General features: G+C 35.7%; 1 protein-coding gene across 6 annotated transcripts in view; it reads right to left on the bottom strand.

Annotated features, from left to right (window-relative positions):
* The window catches only part of BRWD3 (bromodomain and WD repeat domain containing 3), a 163,605-nt gene that overhangs the window by 59,098 nt on the left and 88,629 nt on the right, over window positions 1-15,878 (bottom strand). For 5 of the 6 annotated variants that reach the window (XM_055564905.1, XM_055564906.1, XM_055564901.1 and 2 more), the window contains 6 exons: window positions 15,376-15,529; window positions 11,660-11,794; window positions 10,293-10,421; window positions 8,157-8,382; window positions 5,032-5,199; window positions 2,052-2,235 (listed from right to left, as the gene is read on the bottom strand). In XM_055564905.1, coding sequence (XP_055420880.1) covers window positions 2,052-2,235; window positions 5,032-5,199; window positions 8,157-8,382; window positions 10,293-10,421; window positions 11,660-11,794; window positions 15,376-15,529 — 996 coding nt within the window. The remainder of the gene's footprint in view (window positions 1-2,051; window positions 2,236-5,031; window positions 5,200-8,156; window positions 8,383-10,292; window positions 10,422-11,659; window positions 11,795-15,375; window positions 15,530-15,878) is intronic. The other variant, XM_055564902.1, reaches the window with a different exon arrangement.

The raw sequence follows: 15,878 nt of genomic DNA, 5'->3' as shown, positions 1-15,878 counted from the left end.
AAGTTAAATGAGCAGGTGACAATATATAGCCTTGATATACTCCTTTGCCAATTTTAAACCATTCCGTTGTTTCATATTTGGATCTAACTGTTGCTTCTTGACCTGCTTACAGGTTTCATAGGAGGCAGGTAAGGTGGTCTGGTATTCCCATCTCTTCAAGAATTTTCCACAGCTTGCTGTGATCCACACAGTCAAGGCTTTGGCGTAGTCAAAGAAGCGAAGTAGGTGTTTTTTCTGGAAATCTCTTGCTTTTTCTATGATCCAATGGATGTTGGTAATCTGATCTCTGATTCCTCTGCCTTTTCTAAATCCAGCTTGAACATCTGGAAGTTCTCAGTTCACGTACTGTTGAAACCTAGCTTGGAGAATTTTGAGCATTACTTTGCTAGCATGTGAAATGAGTGCAGTTGTGTGGTAGTGTGAACATTCTTTGGCACTGCCCTTCTTCGGAATTGGAATGCAAACTGAACTTTTCGTGGCCACTGCTGAGTTTTCCAAATTTGCTGGCATATTGAGTGCAGCACTTTAACAACATTTGGATTTGAAATAGCTCAACTGGAATTCCATCACCTCCACTAGCTTTGTCTGTAGTGATGCTTCCTAAGGCCCACTTGACTTCACACTCCAAGATGTCTGGCTCTAGGTGTGATCACACCATTGTGGTTATATGGGTCATTAAGATCTTTTTGTATAGTTTTTCTGTGTAATCTTGCCACCTCTTCTTAATATCTTCTGCTTCTGTTAGGTCCATACTGTTTCTGTCCTTTATTGTGCCATCTTTGCATGAAATGTTCCTTTGGTATCTCTAATTTTCTTGAAGAGATCTCTAGTCTGTCCCATTCTATTGTTTTTCTCTATTTCTTTGCATTGATCACTTAGGAAGTCTTTCTTACCTCTCCTTGCTATTTTCTGGAACTACAATCAGTTGGGTATATCTTTCCTTTCCTCCTTTGCCTTTCGGGTCTCTTTTCTCAGTTGTATGTTAATGACTCCTCAGACAACCATTTTGCCTTGTTGCATTTCTTTTTCTTGTGGATGGTTTTGATCACCACCTCCTGTACAATGTTACAAACCTCTAACCATAGTACTTCAGGCACTGTATCAGATCTATCACATTTTATTTATCTATTCATCTATTGACTTACATTTGAATCGTTTCTACCATTCAGGTATTATGAATAATGCTAAATAAATATTGGCATACAAATATCTGAGTCCCTGCTTTCAATTCTACTTTTAACACTTTGAGCAGAGAATTACATTAAATTGTTGTACTGCCAGGGGGTAGCATTCAGTTCATAAATTAGCCATGTCTCCCTTTTTCTTATTACTGTTAAAGAAATATTAAGGTGAAACCAAATTAATTTTGCTACTTGTTGGCTCAGCTTGTGAAAACGTCTACTGGGAAGATATCATGATTTAAATGGATTTTATAGGTCCTCTGTCAATGTGCTTTCTCTTTTCCAAATATATTTTCAGTTGTTGTGCATTATTTGAAGTCAATATTATAGTAAATGTTAAGGTTTACAGATAAAGATAGGGATTCCAAGTTTGAAATTCATCCTAATGAAATCATTTCATCCAAAGAAGTCTACTTAAATATATTTCTAAAAATACACTATGCACTGGGCTCTACTATATATCTGTACTGCACTCCCAAACTGTTCCAATTTTGAGTTTCCTCAGAACCACTGTTGAATTTTTGGGTCCATGTATCATTGACATATTACTCACATATGGCTTCATGTTCTTACTTAATAATATTTTATTCTTATCTTCTAACCTAGACTATAAACTCAAAGAAGACAGAGATCATGTTTTTCACTTTTCATTATTCCCCAACCCATTTAGTAACAAGCTAAGAAAATTTAAGATAATCTTTAAATAGTTGTTATGGAATGAACGAATGGAATAATGTGGAAAAAATAATGCATGACTCAGCTAAATTAAAAAAAAAATTCTTAGTTATTAGCCTAACATAGTACATTTTAATTTATTTACTAAAAAAGAAAACTCTCAATGTTCTTATGAATGTTACCATATTGACTCACCTACTAACCCCATTATTTAGTTCATTGACTACCACTCTTCTGCTCCATGCCATGAGATCTCGTTCAGTGGCCATCTGGCTTCTAGGAGCATTGTTATGCATTTGTCGGACACCTTCAATCTGACCACTACGTCGCAGTCCAATATTTGGGGGAGCAGATATGTCCATATCTGGATTTCTCAGAGCTAAAACAAAAACAAAGGAATGCTCCATGCTCTGAGCAAAGAAAAATACCAAACTTTTCCAGATCAGAGCTCTAAATAAAATAAGAGATTCAAAGATAATACTGCTAGACAATATTGCTGTTCCTTTAATATATTTTCTGTATCCCCTTTATGGTCTTTATAGTCTTATAAAGCAGGTACTCAATAAATGTTTATTGTCTCTTTTCATACCCTCCCTGGAATACAGGCAAAAAAAAAAAAAAAGTTTATTGTCTCTATAGCTCTTTTAATTTTTTTCAAAGTACTTTCACATCTGTCATCTACTAAATGCTCAGTAAATACAAAAACTGTATTTAATGTATTTGGTAGATTTATACATGTTATTAGTACTAGTTCAGAAAGCAGCTTTTTAATCTAAATTCTACCTTTAGTCCATTAAAAGGTTTCTGAATAAAACCCCAATAAACTTTTCAAAAATAGAAGAAAATAATTATAGGACTTCCTGTGTGGTCCAGTGTTTGGGAATTAGCCTGCAAATGTAGGGGACATGGGTTCTATCCCTGGTACCAGAAGATTCCATATGCTGTGGAACAACTAAGCCCATAAGCCATGACTACTGAGCCTGTGGGCCACAGTTTTACTGAAACCCTTGTGCCTAAAGTCCATGCTCTGCATCAAGAGAAGCCATAGCAATGAGAAGCCTAAACACTGCAACAAAGAGTAGCCCCTACTCGATGCAACTAGAGAAAACTCAAGCAAAGCAATGAAGACTTAGTGCAGCCAAAAATAAATAAATAAATAACATAAATATCATTTATTAAAAAAATAGCTGAAGGAAAAATGAGAAACTGTGCACAACTACTGAGTCTATGCTCTACAGCCCATAACCGCTACTGAGCCCACACGTGGCAACTACTGAAGCCTGCACACCTAGAGGCTGTGTTCTGCAACAAAGAGAATCCACTGCAATGAGAAGTCCGTGCACTGCAATGAGTAGGAGACCCTGCTTGCTGCAACTAGAGAAAAGCCCTCATGCAGCAATGAAGATCCAGGGCAGGCAAAGATTTTAAAATAAAACAATAAAATAAAAAATAAAATTATAAAAAAATTTAAACTATCAAAATTTCAGTTTCAAAATTGATAAGGAAGGAAAGAAAAAGGAAATAAGTAATAGAAATGTTACTTTTCTTTTTAATCCTCCACAAAAGTTTCAGATTATTTTGTTCTATTTGCAAATAAAACAAAAATGGAAACTGAAACACTAAACTGTTAAACTATGCATCACAAAAAACTCAAAACAAATGAACACTGCAAAGAGAAGACAATGAAATCTCTTTGCTTAACAGCAGTCAAATCTATTCATGCAAACCTAGTAATGAAGTTACTGAACTCTAAATCAGGGTTCTAAGAAAGTTTTATGTCTTAGGAACAAAAGGCTTGGACATATAGGATCATCAGTCCATGTCTTATCTTATTCCAGGTTAAGGAAAGTTATATGAGATAGGTGCTCCAAATTACATGAACAAATAATATTTTTATTTTAATTTTATGGGATACTAAACAAATCAGAAAGTGAGTAAAAGACCCTGTGAATCACCTCAAATTTATATCGCATTTCTGTGGACTCCAAAACGCTACACTACCCAAATCAATGACCACAATTATGTAAACATAAAAAGAAACATGTGCCAAAATCCCATAAGAGGATACATTTTTATTTTTTATTTTTTTTTAAAGTGAAAGTGAAAGTTGCTCAGTCATGTCGGACTCTTTGCGATCCCATGGACTATACAGTCCATGAAATTCTCCAGGCCAGAATACTGGAGTGGGTAGCCTTTCCCTTCTCCAGGGAAGAGGATACATTTTTAAAGTTGAACAGTTCTTAACAAAAGTAAAACTAACATAGCCTAAGATTATATAAAACTCAGATGCATAAACACATTTCATGTAAAGTCAAGGAAGACCTACAATAGATTAGAGTGATACTATGAGATCAAACTTGTGAGAGTTGATTAAGAAACTGTATTCCCTAAGAAGAGGGCTTGTTGTCTGCCAGTGTTTTTGTAAACTCAAGAGAGACAGATAATATGTTGCTGTTTTGATCTCTACCGTCTGAGCCACCAGGGAAGCCCACTTTTTCAATAAATGAGGGCAAATATTTCTGAAAGTAATTTTTAAATTTAAAGTGATTTTAATTTTTAAAACTTTATAGGTTGGTTCCCCAGAAGGGACTGGATTTGTTATAGCACCTTGCTTATTAGAACAAGACTGCAAATATATTACTAAGTTAAAAGAAAATAGTATATTAAAATACACGGTCTGTATTCCTTCAGTTCAGTTCAGTTCAATTGCTCAGTCGTGTCCGACTCTTTGCAACTCCATGAATCACAGCACGCCAGGCCTCCCTGTCCATCACTAACTTCTGGAGTTCACTCAAACTCATGTCCATCAAGTTGGTGATGCCATCCAGCCATCTCATCCTCTGTCGTACCCTTTTCCTCTTGCCCCCAATCCCTCCCAACATCTGAGTCTTTTCCAATGAGTCAGCTCTTCGCATGAGGTGGCCAAAGTACTGGAGCTTCAGCTTTAGCATCATTCCTTCCAAAGAACACCCAGGGCTGATCTGCTTCAGAACATGCTAAATTACTTTACTCCCAAATGATAATGAGATCATGGCACTTTGGTGTATCTGATATCAAAACTTTAACAAAATGTTGCTTTTATTTAAAAACCTAAAATGTTCCTCATGTGTAATTATTTGGTACAGATAAAATAAAGTACATTCATCATATCTTTCACAAATATATACATACTTACCACCATTAGAAGAATATGATCTATTAATTGGAAAATGTGGAGCATCTCCTTCATTAATTAGCCTCAGATCTTGTTCTCTTTGTAACTCCCTGATTATTCCATCAAGAATGCTCTCATCTTGATCATTGGTTTGTTGCCCAATTACCTGTTCTACTACTTCACCGTCACCTAAATCAAACCAAAGATATAAAGCCACAAAATTATTTACATTGTTGTATACCATAAGTAGAGTAAAATCAAGGTCAATCTATAAGTTGCTAGACAAATAATTTTTAAAGTATTAAGATGAAAATAAAGCATATAGCAAACAAAATATTTTAAAGAATGTTTAAGTACGTCATCTTGTGTGTTTAACTTAACCAATGTCCCCAATGTCAGGCATTTTGATGAGGACCTTCTCATCTTACAGAAAAAAAAAGTGATTAAATTATTAAGAATGAACTTTCTCTGTGGAATATTCAAAGCTAAAAGTTGTGTGTGTGCTCATTTGCCCAGTCATGTCTGACTCTTTGTGATCCTATGGACTGAAGCCCATCAGGCTCCTCTGAAGCTAAAAGTTAGGAGTAAATATTTGAGTAAGGTTTTAATAAGTTCAACTGCAAATACCGAAAATGCTTTGCATCTTTCATGAAAACTTCCTTTCTGAAAGAAATCAAAATTACGGTCTTTATAATATTGTCTCTTTTGATAACATCTCAATAGACAGATGTGAGGGCTTCCCTGATAGCTCAGTTGGTAAAGAATCCGCCTGCAATGCAGGAGGCCCCGGTTCGATTCCTGGGTCGGGAAGATTCCCCGGAGAAGGGATAGGCTACCCACTCCAGTATTTTTGGGCTTCCTGTGTGGCTCAACTGGTATAGCATCCGCCTGCAATTCGGGAGACCCGGGTTCCATCCCTGGGTTGGGAAGATCCCCTGGAGAAGGAAAAGGCTTACCCACTCCAGTATTCTGGCCTGGAGAATTCCATGGACTGTATGGGGTCGCAAAGAGTCAGACATGACTAAACAACATTCACTTTCACTTTTCATACATTTGAATATAAAAATTATTTCTTATAATGAAATTCAATTATTACGTCCGAACAAAAATTTTATTTATTTCTATTATCTTTTTCTTTCTTAACTATATCTTAGACCTGTTTTTCATCTTGTCTTCTAGTCAGAGTAAATGGTATCTGTTAAGAGTAGCCAAGTGATCAGATCTTACAGGAAACAAAATATGATAAAGTATAGATTTTTTAATTCATATGTTTTCAGCTCTACCTCCTATTTAATATTCATACATTTCCCCCTTGTTTAATTAAATATGACATCAACAAAGTAACTATTATCATGTTTAACACCATTTCATTGCTCTACAAATCTTTATGAGAGAATATAAAAAGGATATGTAACATTTCATTCTATAAAGATCATCTTAATTTGTAAGTAAGGAGATAAAATTCCATTTGCAAATAAATAACTCATTGCCTCATACTTGGAAGAAAACCTACAAGTAACAAACTAACATATGAAGATATTCTGGTGTCAGGGTGGGATGGAGGCAGTATACCTAAGGGAAGCATGTTAACCAAAAGAGTTGTTTTTTAATGTCTTTTTCTACTATGCTCCCATCATGCATCACACTCATCACTGCGTCGGCAATATCCTCCAATACTATTGTTATTTAAACACTTAGCATTCTCCTCCCGAACACTCAATAATTCCTTATATTTCAAACATGAGGGTGGTGGGTAAACAGCCACCTTCCAGTTTATAGTTCTTTAAATTTCCTCTTCTTCAGTCCATTAACTATGTACTCTCAAATTAAAATACCAATAGTAAGAGCAGTAGAATTTCACCAATTATAAAAGCTTGACACATTAAAGTTAGTAAATTTAATCATCACTTTCGTGGTTCAGTCACTCAGTCGTGTCTGACTCTTTGCAAATCCATAGATTGCACCCACATGGACTGCAGGAAGCATAGACTTCCCTGTCCTTCACCATCTCCTGGAGTTTGCTCAAATTCATGTCGATTGAGTCAGTGATGCCATCGAACCACCTCATCTTCTGTCACCCTCTTCTCCTCCTGCCCTCAAACTTTCCCAGCATCAGGGTTTTTTTCTGATGAGTTGGTTCTTCACATCAGATGGCCAAAGTATTGGAGCTTCAGCATCAGTCCTTCCAATGAACATTCAGGACTGATTTCCTTTAGAATTGAATGGTTTGATCTCCTTACAGTCCAAGGGACCCTCAAGAGTCTTCTCCAACACCACAGTTCAAAAGCATCAATTCTTCAGCACTTGGTCTTCTTTTATGGTCCAACTCTCACATCCATACATGACTACTGGAAAAACCATAGCTTTGACTATACAGACCTTTGTAGGCAAAGTAATGTCTCTGCTTTTTAATGTGCTTTCTACGTTTGTCATAGCTTTCCTTCCAAGGAGCAAGCATCTTTTCATTTCACAGCTGCAGTTCCTGTCTGCAGCGATTTTGGAGCCCAGGAAAATAAAGTCTGTCACTGTTTCCTTTGTTTCCCCATTTATTTGCCATGAAGTGATGGGACCATATGCCATGATCTTAGTTTTTTGAATGTTGAGTTTTAAACCAGCTTAAATTATCACTAGAAGTCAATTCTAAAAGCATCAGGATTATACACATGTTCAGGTTTTTAAGGAAGCAGGTCAATACATTCTCTGCTTCATTGTACTCTTAGTGTTTGCCCTAATCCATTTATCTGTGTCCAGATGAGATAAACAATGTAAAAAAGTACATTAGTAAGATAAAAAAGTTCTATGCCACTGAAAATTAATAAGGTATCAGATAAAATATAGGGCTTCCCTGGTGGCTCAGATGTAAAAAATCTGCCTGCAAAACCCAGGTTGGGAAGATCCCCTGGAGAAGGGAATGGCAACCCACTCCAGTATTCTTGCCTGGAAAATTCCATAGACAGCGGAGCCTGGTGGGCAATAGTCCATGGGGTCACAGAGAGCTGGACATGACTGAGCGACTAACACTTTTCACTTTCAGGTAAAATATATTATAACCTACTACATAGTTTATCATGGGGATATATTATGGAGAGAAGAGTAAGTTTAACACTTTACAAAACATTTTAAATTTAATTTTGTTGATAACATACCATTAGCCACATATCCCAGCTGTGGTATAAGTTGTTCATCTTTACAATTTTCCCGTCCTGGTACCAGTCTTTGAAATTTTGTGGGATGAGGATTTCCATCAACATCCACCAAGAATGGTGGAGGCATGAGATGAGGAGCTTGTTGGGTTTGTTCATCCAATACATAGTTGTTGGCATCCCGGATAAGAGGTCGATAATCAGTATGGAAGAACATCTGATCTGGAATCTATATGATAGACTTTTAGTATTTAATGTGCACAGGAAATTTATTAACAAGCATTTATTTTCATTCCTAGAACATGTTTGTTTTTCAAATCAGACAATTTTTGCATTATCTATATACTCCTCTATTGTCATGTGTTCTCCCTAGGTAGAAGTGAATCACCTAGATCATAATCCTATTTTTCTCCACAAAACCCTATAATATATATTATTTTCTGGCCCTTCCCTATCATATTTCTCCAATTAGGATAAGAGGAAGCAAAACAATAACGTAGTAGATAAAGTTACGTATTTTTAAGTTGCAAAAAACTGACAAAGAACTAATCTCAAAAATATACAAGCAACTCCTACAGCTCAACTCCAGAAAAATAAATGACCCAATCAAAAAATGGGCCAAAGAACCAAACAGACATTTCTCCAAAGACATACAGATGGCTAACAAACACATGAAAAGATGTTCAACATCATTCATTATCAGAGAAATGCAAATCAAAACCACAATGAGGTACCATTTCATGCCAGGCAGAATGGCTGCTTTTATCCAAAAGTCTACAAGCAATAAAAGCTGGAGAGGGTGTGGAGAAAAGGGAACCCTCTTACACTGTTGGTGGGAATGCAAACTAGTACAGCCACTATGGAGAACAGTGTGGAGATTCCTTTAAAAACTGGAAATAGAACTGCCTTGCATACACACTGAGGAAACCAGAAGGGAAAGAGACATGTGTACCCCCAATGTTCATCGCAGCACTGTTTATAATAGCCAGGACCATGGAAGCAACCTAGATGTCCACAACAGATGAATGGATAAGAAAGCTGTGGTACATATACACAATAGAGTATTACTCAGCTATTAAAAAGAATACATTTGAATCAGTTCTAATGAGGTGGATTAAACTGGAGCCTATTATACAGAGTGAAGTAAGCCAGAAAGAAAAACACCAATACGGTATATTAACACATATATATGGAATTTAGAAAGATGGTAACAATAACCCTGTATGCGAGACAGCAAAAGAGACACAGATGTATAGAACAGTCTTTTGGACTCTGTGGGAGATGGAGAGAGTGGGATGATTTGGGAGAATGGCATTGAAACATGTATAATATCATATATGAAATGAATCACCAGTCCAGGTTTGATGCATGATACTGGATGCTTGGGGCTGGTGCACTGGGATGACCCAGAGGGATGGTACGGGGATGGAGGTGGGGGAGGGTTCAGGATAGGGAACACATGTACATCCGTGGCAAATTCATGTTGATGTATGGCAAAACCAATACAATATTATAAAGTAAAGAAAAAAAAATACAAACTTTAATAACTATTTTTCTTGCTTGTTTTTATTCAAACAAGAATAGACGGAGTATAATATAAATGGTGAGACAGGTAAATATCAATGCATGAAAGACAAAGGTGATTAAGTATCGAGATGAACTCAAAGATTCTAGTTTTTTTCCAACTCCAAGATTCTATCATCTATCCTAAACTCACAGCTAATAAAATAAAAGAAACCAATTAAATTAGCTTCCAAAGTATTTTAACAAGATCAATAATAGGTAAAATAAACATTCAGCAACGAGCTGTTTATTCCTAATGTAGGATAAGTAAAGGATGTAACCTGGTCAAGTTATTCTCTTGTTACACCTAAAAGGTAGTACAGAGAAAGAATATGTACTAAGCAAGAGTGTTTTCCAATGAATTTTTATATCCACATCACTCTATATCTTAATAGTAATTTGAACTGCCAAGCCTTATATTCTAGCAGTGATGAAAAATTTTACAAAAAAAAAAAAGACTTTGTTATTTTATATCTACTGAAACATACTGACCTTTATTAACCATAAAGCTTCAAATAAGATGTATGAATGATACTATCAAAAATCACAATCTTAACAACAATTAAGTATACTAACCTTTTCATAGTATTTACTGCATCCAAATCCAAAAAGCAGCAAATGCCCATGTGAATCAGTGCAGGCAAAATGATTTCCATCTGGTGAGAATTTACAGTCAAACACTGCACCATGGCCTTGGCCTTCAATCTGAAATTTAGAAGTCACTTTAAGTCACCTTAGGAGGTAATTTTCAAATAATAAATAGTCAATAGCTTCTACTTGGTAATATCGTGGATTCTGTGATACATCAACATTCCAGTGTACTCTCTGACTTCTGTAGCCAGAATCCTACTGTAATAGTAAAGCTCTGAAACAAATTAGGGAGATTCAATATGAAATGCATCATATCAAACATTACTAGCAATGCCGTAACTGAAGAAGGACTGCATGAATGACTGAGGAAAATAAAAAAGACCTAAACACAACCAAATTGACAAAGGTGCTATTTCAGGAAAGTCAAGATATTATCTTCATATTTAAATTGCAAATCAAACTTTAAAAAAAAAAACATCCTAAAATTAAAGCACACAAATTAATCTCACTGACAAAAGACAAAGAGTTGTTATTAACACTCTGAATCTGTATAAAGCCTATAAAAGGGAGCTCAAAGGCCAACAATTTAGAAATATTTAGTCAGAACTATTTTTCAGAAAGGAGCAATAAATATGGGAAATATGAGTATTCTCATCACCAGAGGAGGGTGTTCAACTGGGAGAAGAGATACTTCAACATATTTTTCCATTGTTTGTACAAAATATATTTTAGGAGTATCCACATCTCCAATTCCATGTGTGCCAAACAACTTCCTGATTACTAACTAAGCTATACAGGATTTATCAGAGACAGATACAATACAGTCACTGTTGTGATTCATTCATTAGGATTATAGTTTAAACATTAACTTTTTTGTAATTTTGTTTAGTGTTAAATCCAAATGCTTATTCAATTTGAGTTTCTAGAATTAAGAGCTGGGAAACAGAATTTGGAAAATGTTAACACCACAAAACAGAGACACCCTGAAAGGCGTAGTTCTCAATTGGCCTTACTCTCAGATCTTGAGTCATTCTCTAAATTATTATATGGATTTAAACAGAGGGCAAGAGGTTCCTTGGCACTAACTATACTTTAATTACCAAATTATCATAGTCTGCTTTTTTATTAACTAAGCATAGATTGGGCTTCCCTTGTAGCTTAACTGGTAAAGAATCTGCCTGCAATGCGGGAGACCCAGGTTTGATCCTTAGGTTGGGAAGATCCCCTGGAGAAAGGGAAAGGCTACCCACTCCAGTATTCTGGCCTGGAGAATTCCATGGACTGTATAGAACATGGGGTTGCAAAGAGTCGGACACGACTGAGCGACTTTCACAAGCATAGATTTCCCTTACCATGTTAAAATAATTCCGAATTTTGGTCCCCCGGTCAAGGTCCCAAACAAAAATGTTCCCATCATGACCTGCTGAAAGTATGATCCTTTGATCAAATGGATGTGCTTCCAAAACAAATACTTCATCATCATGTCCCTGTGATAAAATCAATATTAAAAATGAAAAGCAACATTGAATATCTGTCTTATTTGGTTAAAAGATCTCAGGATATCCTATCAATCTAGTTCAGATGAATTCATGTATGCAAATTTAACAGCATTTACAAACATGGACACTACAAGAAATAGTTGTCAGATTTCCTTATATGTTTAAATGCTGATTTCATAAAATATGGCTTCCCTGATAGCTCAGTTGGTAAAGAAATCCCCTGCAATGCAGGAGACCCCAGTTCAATTCCTGGGTTGGGACGATCCACTGGAGAAGGGATAAGCAATCCACTCCAGTATTCTTGGGCTTCCCTTGTGGCTCACATGGTAAAGAATCTGCCTGCAATGTGGGAGACCAGGGTTCAATTCCTGGGTTAGGAAGATCCCCTGGAGATCTTCCCTACTCCAGTATTCTGGCCTGAAGAATTCCAGGGACTATATAGTCCAAGGGGGCTCAAAGAGTCGGACACAAGTGAGTGACTTTCACTTTCACTTCATAAAATATTCAATAGACAGAAGACCTGAAAGGTATTTGAAATACAATCCAAAATCAGGCCTCTGAAATGGTATTCATATTTCTAGGACTTTGCTATTAAAAGGTCACAGAATATGTAACAAACAAAATCTTTTATTAACACCCAATTCTGACACAGTGATAACAGAAAAACCTTCATTATTCTTCGTCCAGTACTCACTGATATTCATATTGTATCATGGGAGGACCTATGATATGTTCAAACAACAAAGTATAGTTTGTCTTTTTTAACTTTATCTACTTTATAGTTGAAGGTTTCATTTAATATTTTACCTGAAAAACAGGTATGCTGCTAAAAAAAATAATAAGTTTGAAAACCAACGTTCCTATATTTCCCCAGTAATAAATCAATATCAGCATCTCTACAGACTTTAGATCAGGAGTCTGGGAACTTTAGGCCAACTAGCTCCCCAGTGTTTCTGGACAGACAGCTTAAGGAATGATTTTTACATTTTTTAAAAGGTGGTAAAAAATGAAAGAATATTCAACAGAGACCATATGTGGCTTGCAAAGCCTAAAATATTTACTATCTGGCCTCTTAAAGAAAAAGTTTGTCAACACCTAATTTAGATCACTGTTCATTTTTGTTAATTCCTGGCTAGAGAGTATAGGCTCCAAGTTTTAGAGAAGCATGCGAGACATCCTGAAATTGTATTTCACTTAGGAACATATCAGCATATTACACATCAGGAGCTTCCAGAAATAATCACATGTTGTGAACCTAAAAAGTGCATTTTACCCCAAATCATTGCATAAAAATAGAAGAGTAACCTGCCCTACTACCATTATGTTAAAAAATGTAGCTTATTAAAAAGTAACTTCAGAATGTCTCAAAATGAAAAGTGGAAGATAAAGAGGTAAAATCCTTTTTGATAAATACCAACAAAAAACTTTTTTTTCCCAGTGATTATCAAAAAAATTATTTCTTTGTCATAACAAAATCTCTTACTGAATATCCAATTTGATATAGTAAATACTTTCTCAGGTTCCTGCTTACTAGCAGTAAAATTACTCTGTTAAAGTCAAATGATAATGTTACAACTACATTAGCGTACATTAGCAAAGAGAGATTTTTAAATAGGGGGTTCCATTTTTGGTCCTTGGTCATGGGAGACAAAACCTAGTCAGATTAAGTAATGTCTTAAGATTTATCATCTGCGCTATTTTTATTTATTAAGCACACCTCTATTTCCACCACTACCATACAAATCCAAATTATCATTAAGGCCCATCCTATCATAGAATCCTACAGTATACTCAGAGTCATCCTTATCTCATTCCAATCTATTCTCTCTACTCTGTTGCTACAATTAGGAGGCAGTTTTCAAAAGCAAAATTCACATGCTATTCCTTTGCTTTTAAACCTTTTCATGGTACCTATTGGTCTCAGGATAGATCCTACAAGATCTTGCATGGTCTGGCCCCTGCCTATTTCTCCTCCTATCAGGTGATACTCTTTCTGCTGTCTGTGCTATAGCCAAAAAATTGGCTTTCACCTCCTTTCTACCTCAAGACCTTTGTACATGTTTTTCCCTCTTCTTGGAAGGAACTTTCAACCTCCTCAACACATGTATTTTACCAAATATTTATTGATCCTCTACCATGCTGAGACAGAAAATAAACAAAGAAAAAATACAGTAAGAAAATACTAGGTAGTGATCAACACTATGATGAAAATAAAGCAAGACGATGACTGCGAGGCTACCCAAGATTGTTTGCTCAAGGAAGGCCTTGTCAAGGAGGTGACATTTAGGATGAGAGCTGGGAAATTTTTACCTATCTTACAAATCTTAACACAAGCTTCACCTTCTCAGGAAGCTTTCTCTGACCCTTCCAGACCAAGTTTGGTTATCCTACTAGAAACTTGTGTTGTGCTCTTCTTAGCATTTATCTGATTAAATGCTTATTTTTTGTTTTATTTAATAGGCTATAAACTCTAGGAGGATAGGGACTCTTTAATCTACTATTTAAACCTATCTCAGTGGCTGGAACAGGCTTCCCTGATGGCTCAGAGGTTAAAGCGTCTGCCTGGAATTCAGGAGACCCAGGTTTGATCCCTGGGTAGGGAAGATCCCCTGGAGAAGGAAATGGCAACCCACTCCAGTACTTTTGCCTGGAGAATCCCATGGAGGGAGGAGCCTGGTAGGCTACAGTCCATGGGGTCATAAAGAGTCGAACAGGACTGAGCGAGTTCACTTTCACTTTCACTTTCCTTTCAGTGGCTGGAAAAATGGATACTCAATAAGTATTTGTTGAATTGAAGAACTTCACACCCTAGTAAGACTCTGGTACACAAATTCTTAACATATAAAATATAAATTCTATACCAAAACTAAGCAGATTTAACTGTTACAAGGACTAAAAATAGTCTGTTTTAAAATTTCTTCAGTAAAATCCACTGGAAAGATGACCCATGAATCAGCCCATGGGAAGAGTACCATTGAACAGAACTGTAAATTAAGATACTAATTAAGACAGAGTTTTACACAGATTTTATAAAAATGATGGCTACAAAATGGCCTTTAAAGTTGTGATTTTTAGAGATAAAGACCTGTAGCCACTGGCCACATGTGGCTAGTGGAAAATGAGATGGTATGTAAACTTAAAATACACACTAGATTTCAAAGATTTAGTATGAAAAAATGTCAACAATTTCATTAATATTTCTTATATCATGTTGAAAAGCTACTATTTTGTATATACTGGGTTAAATAAAGCCAGATCTATCCTTAAAACCAACAACAAAAAAATCCCAACTCATGCTACAAACAAATAACTTATATACCCTTGACTGCATATGATAACATAATGGGTAAATAAATATGGGAAAAGATCCTGAAAAGTTTTCATACCTGCTTTTAATAGCTACACCATACGCCATCCTTATTTTGTAAATATGTCAACAAAGGTACTTTGAATAATTCTCCAAGCAACAGTAAGCCATAGAAAGCAAACTAGAAAACTTAATATTTCCTGTCTTCTAGAATAATGCCCTTTTCAATCATTTGTAATTATTCCAAAAATAGAATACTTACGGATAAAGTATGAAGAAGTTGGCCTGTGATAGAATTCCATACTTTCAAAAGGAAATTGTTCACTGCAGTAATAACTGTGGTGTCATATCGATCCCAAGCCACCATAGTCACCTTAAGTTTAGTGACCTTGTCTTCTCCAGATGGCATATTGTTCCTAAACAAAATAATTTCAGGGTTAATAGATATTGAACAAAGGAGCATCTAAATAGCAAATTATGAAAAAAATCTCTCTAGGAGCATGCAACTTTTTAGATAAAAAAATCCTAAATAAAATAATAAAAATATTAATATCACATAGGGCAACATCTATAGGCTTATTTTATGGAGGAAAAAAAACACAGAATGACAAAAATTTTATAGTTAGCTAAATGAGAGCAATAAAAAAGTGAAGTTAGAAAGGAATCTTCAGATACCTTGAAAAGTAAAATACAAGGCCATGTTGGCTACCAGAAAATATGAGGAAAACATAATTAAATGGACACTTTATTCCTTTAAATATTCAT

The sequence above is a fragment of the Bubalus kerabau genome, chromosome X, assembly GCF_029407905.1.
Source record: "Bubalus kerabau isolate K-KA32 ecotype Philippines breed swamp buffalo chromosome X, PCC_UOA_SB_1v2, whole genome shotgun sequence".
In the NCBI taxonomy this organism is placed as follows: Eukaryota; Metazoa; Chordata; class Mammalia; order Artiodactyla; family Bovidae; genus Bubalus; species Bubalus kerabau.
Note: the sequence above shows the minus strand (reverse complement) of the source record. Positions and strands in the feature narration are given on the sequence as shown.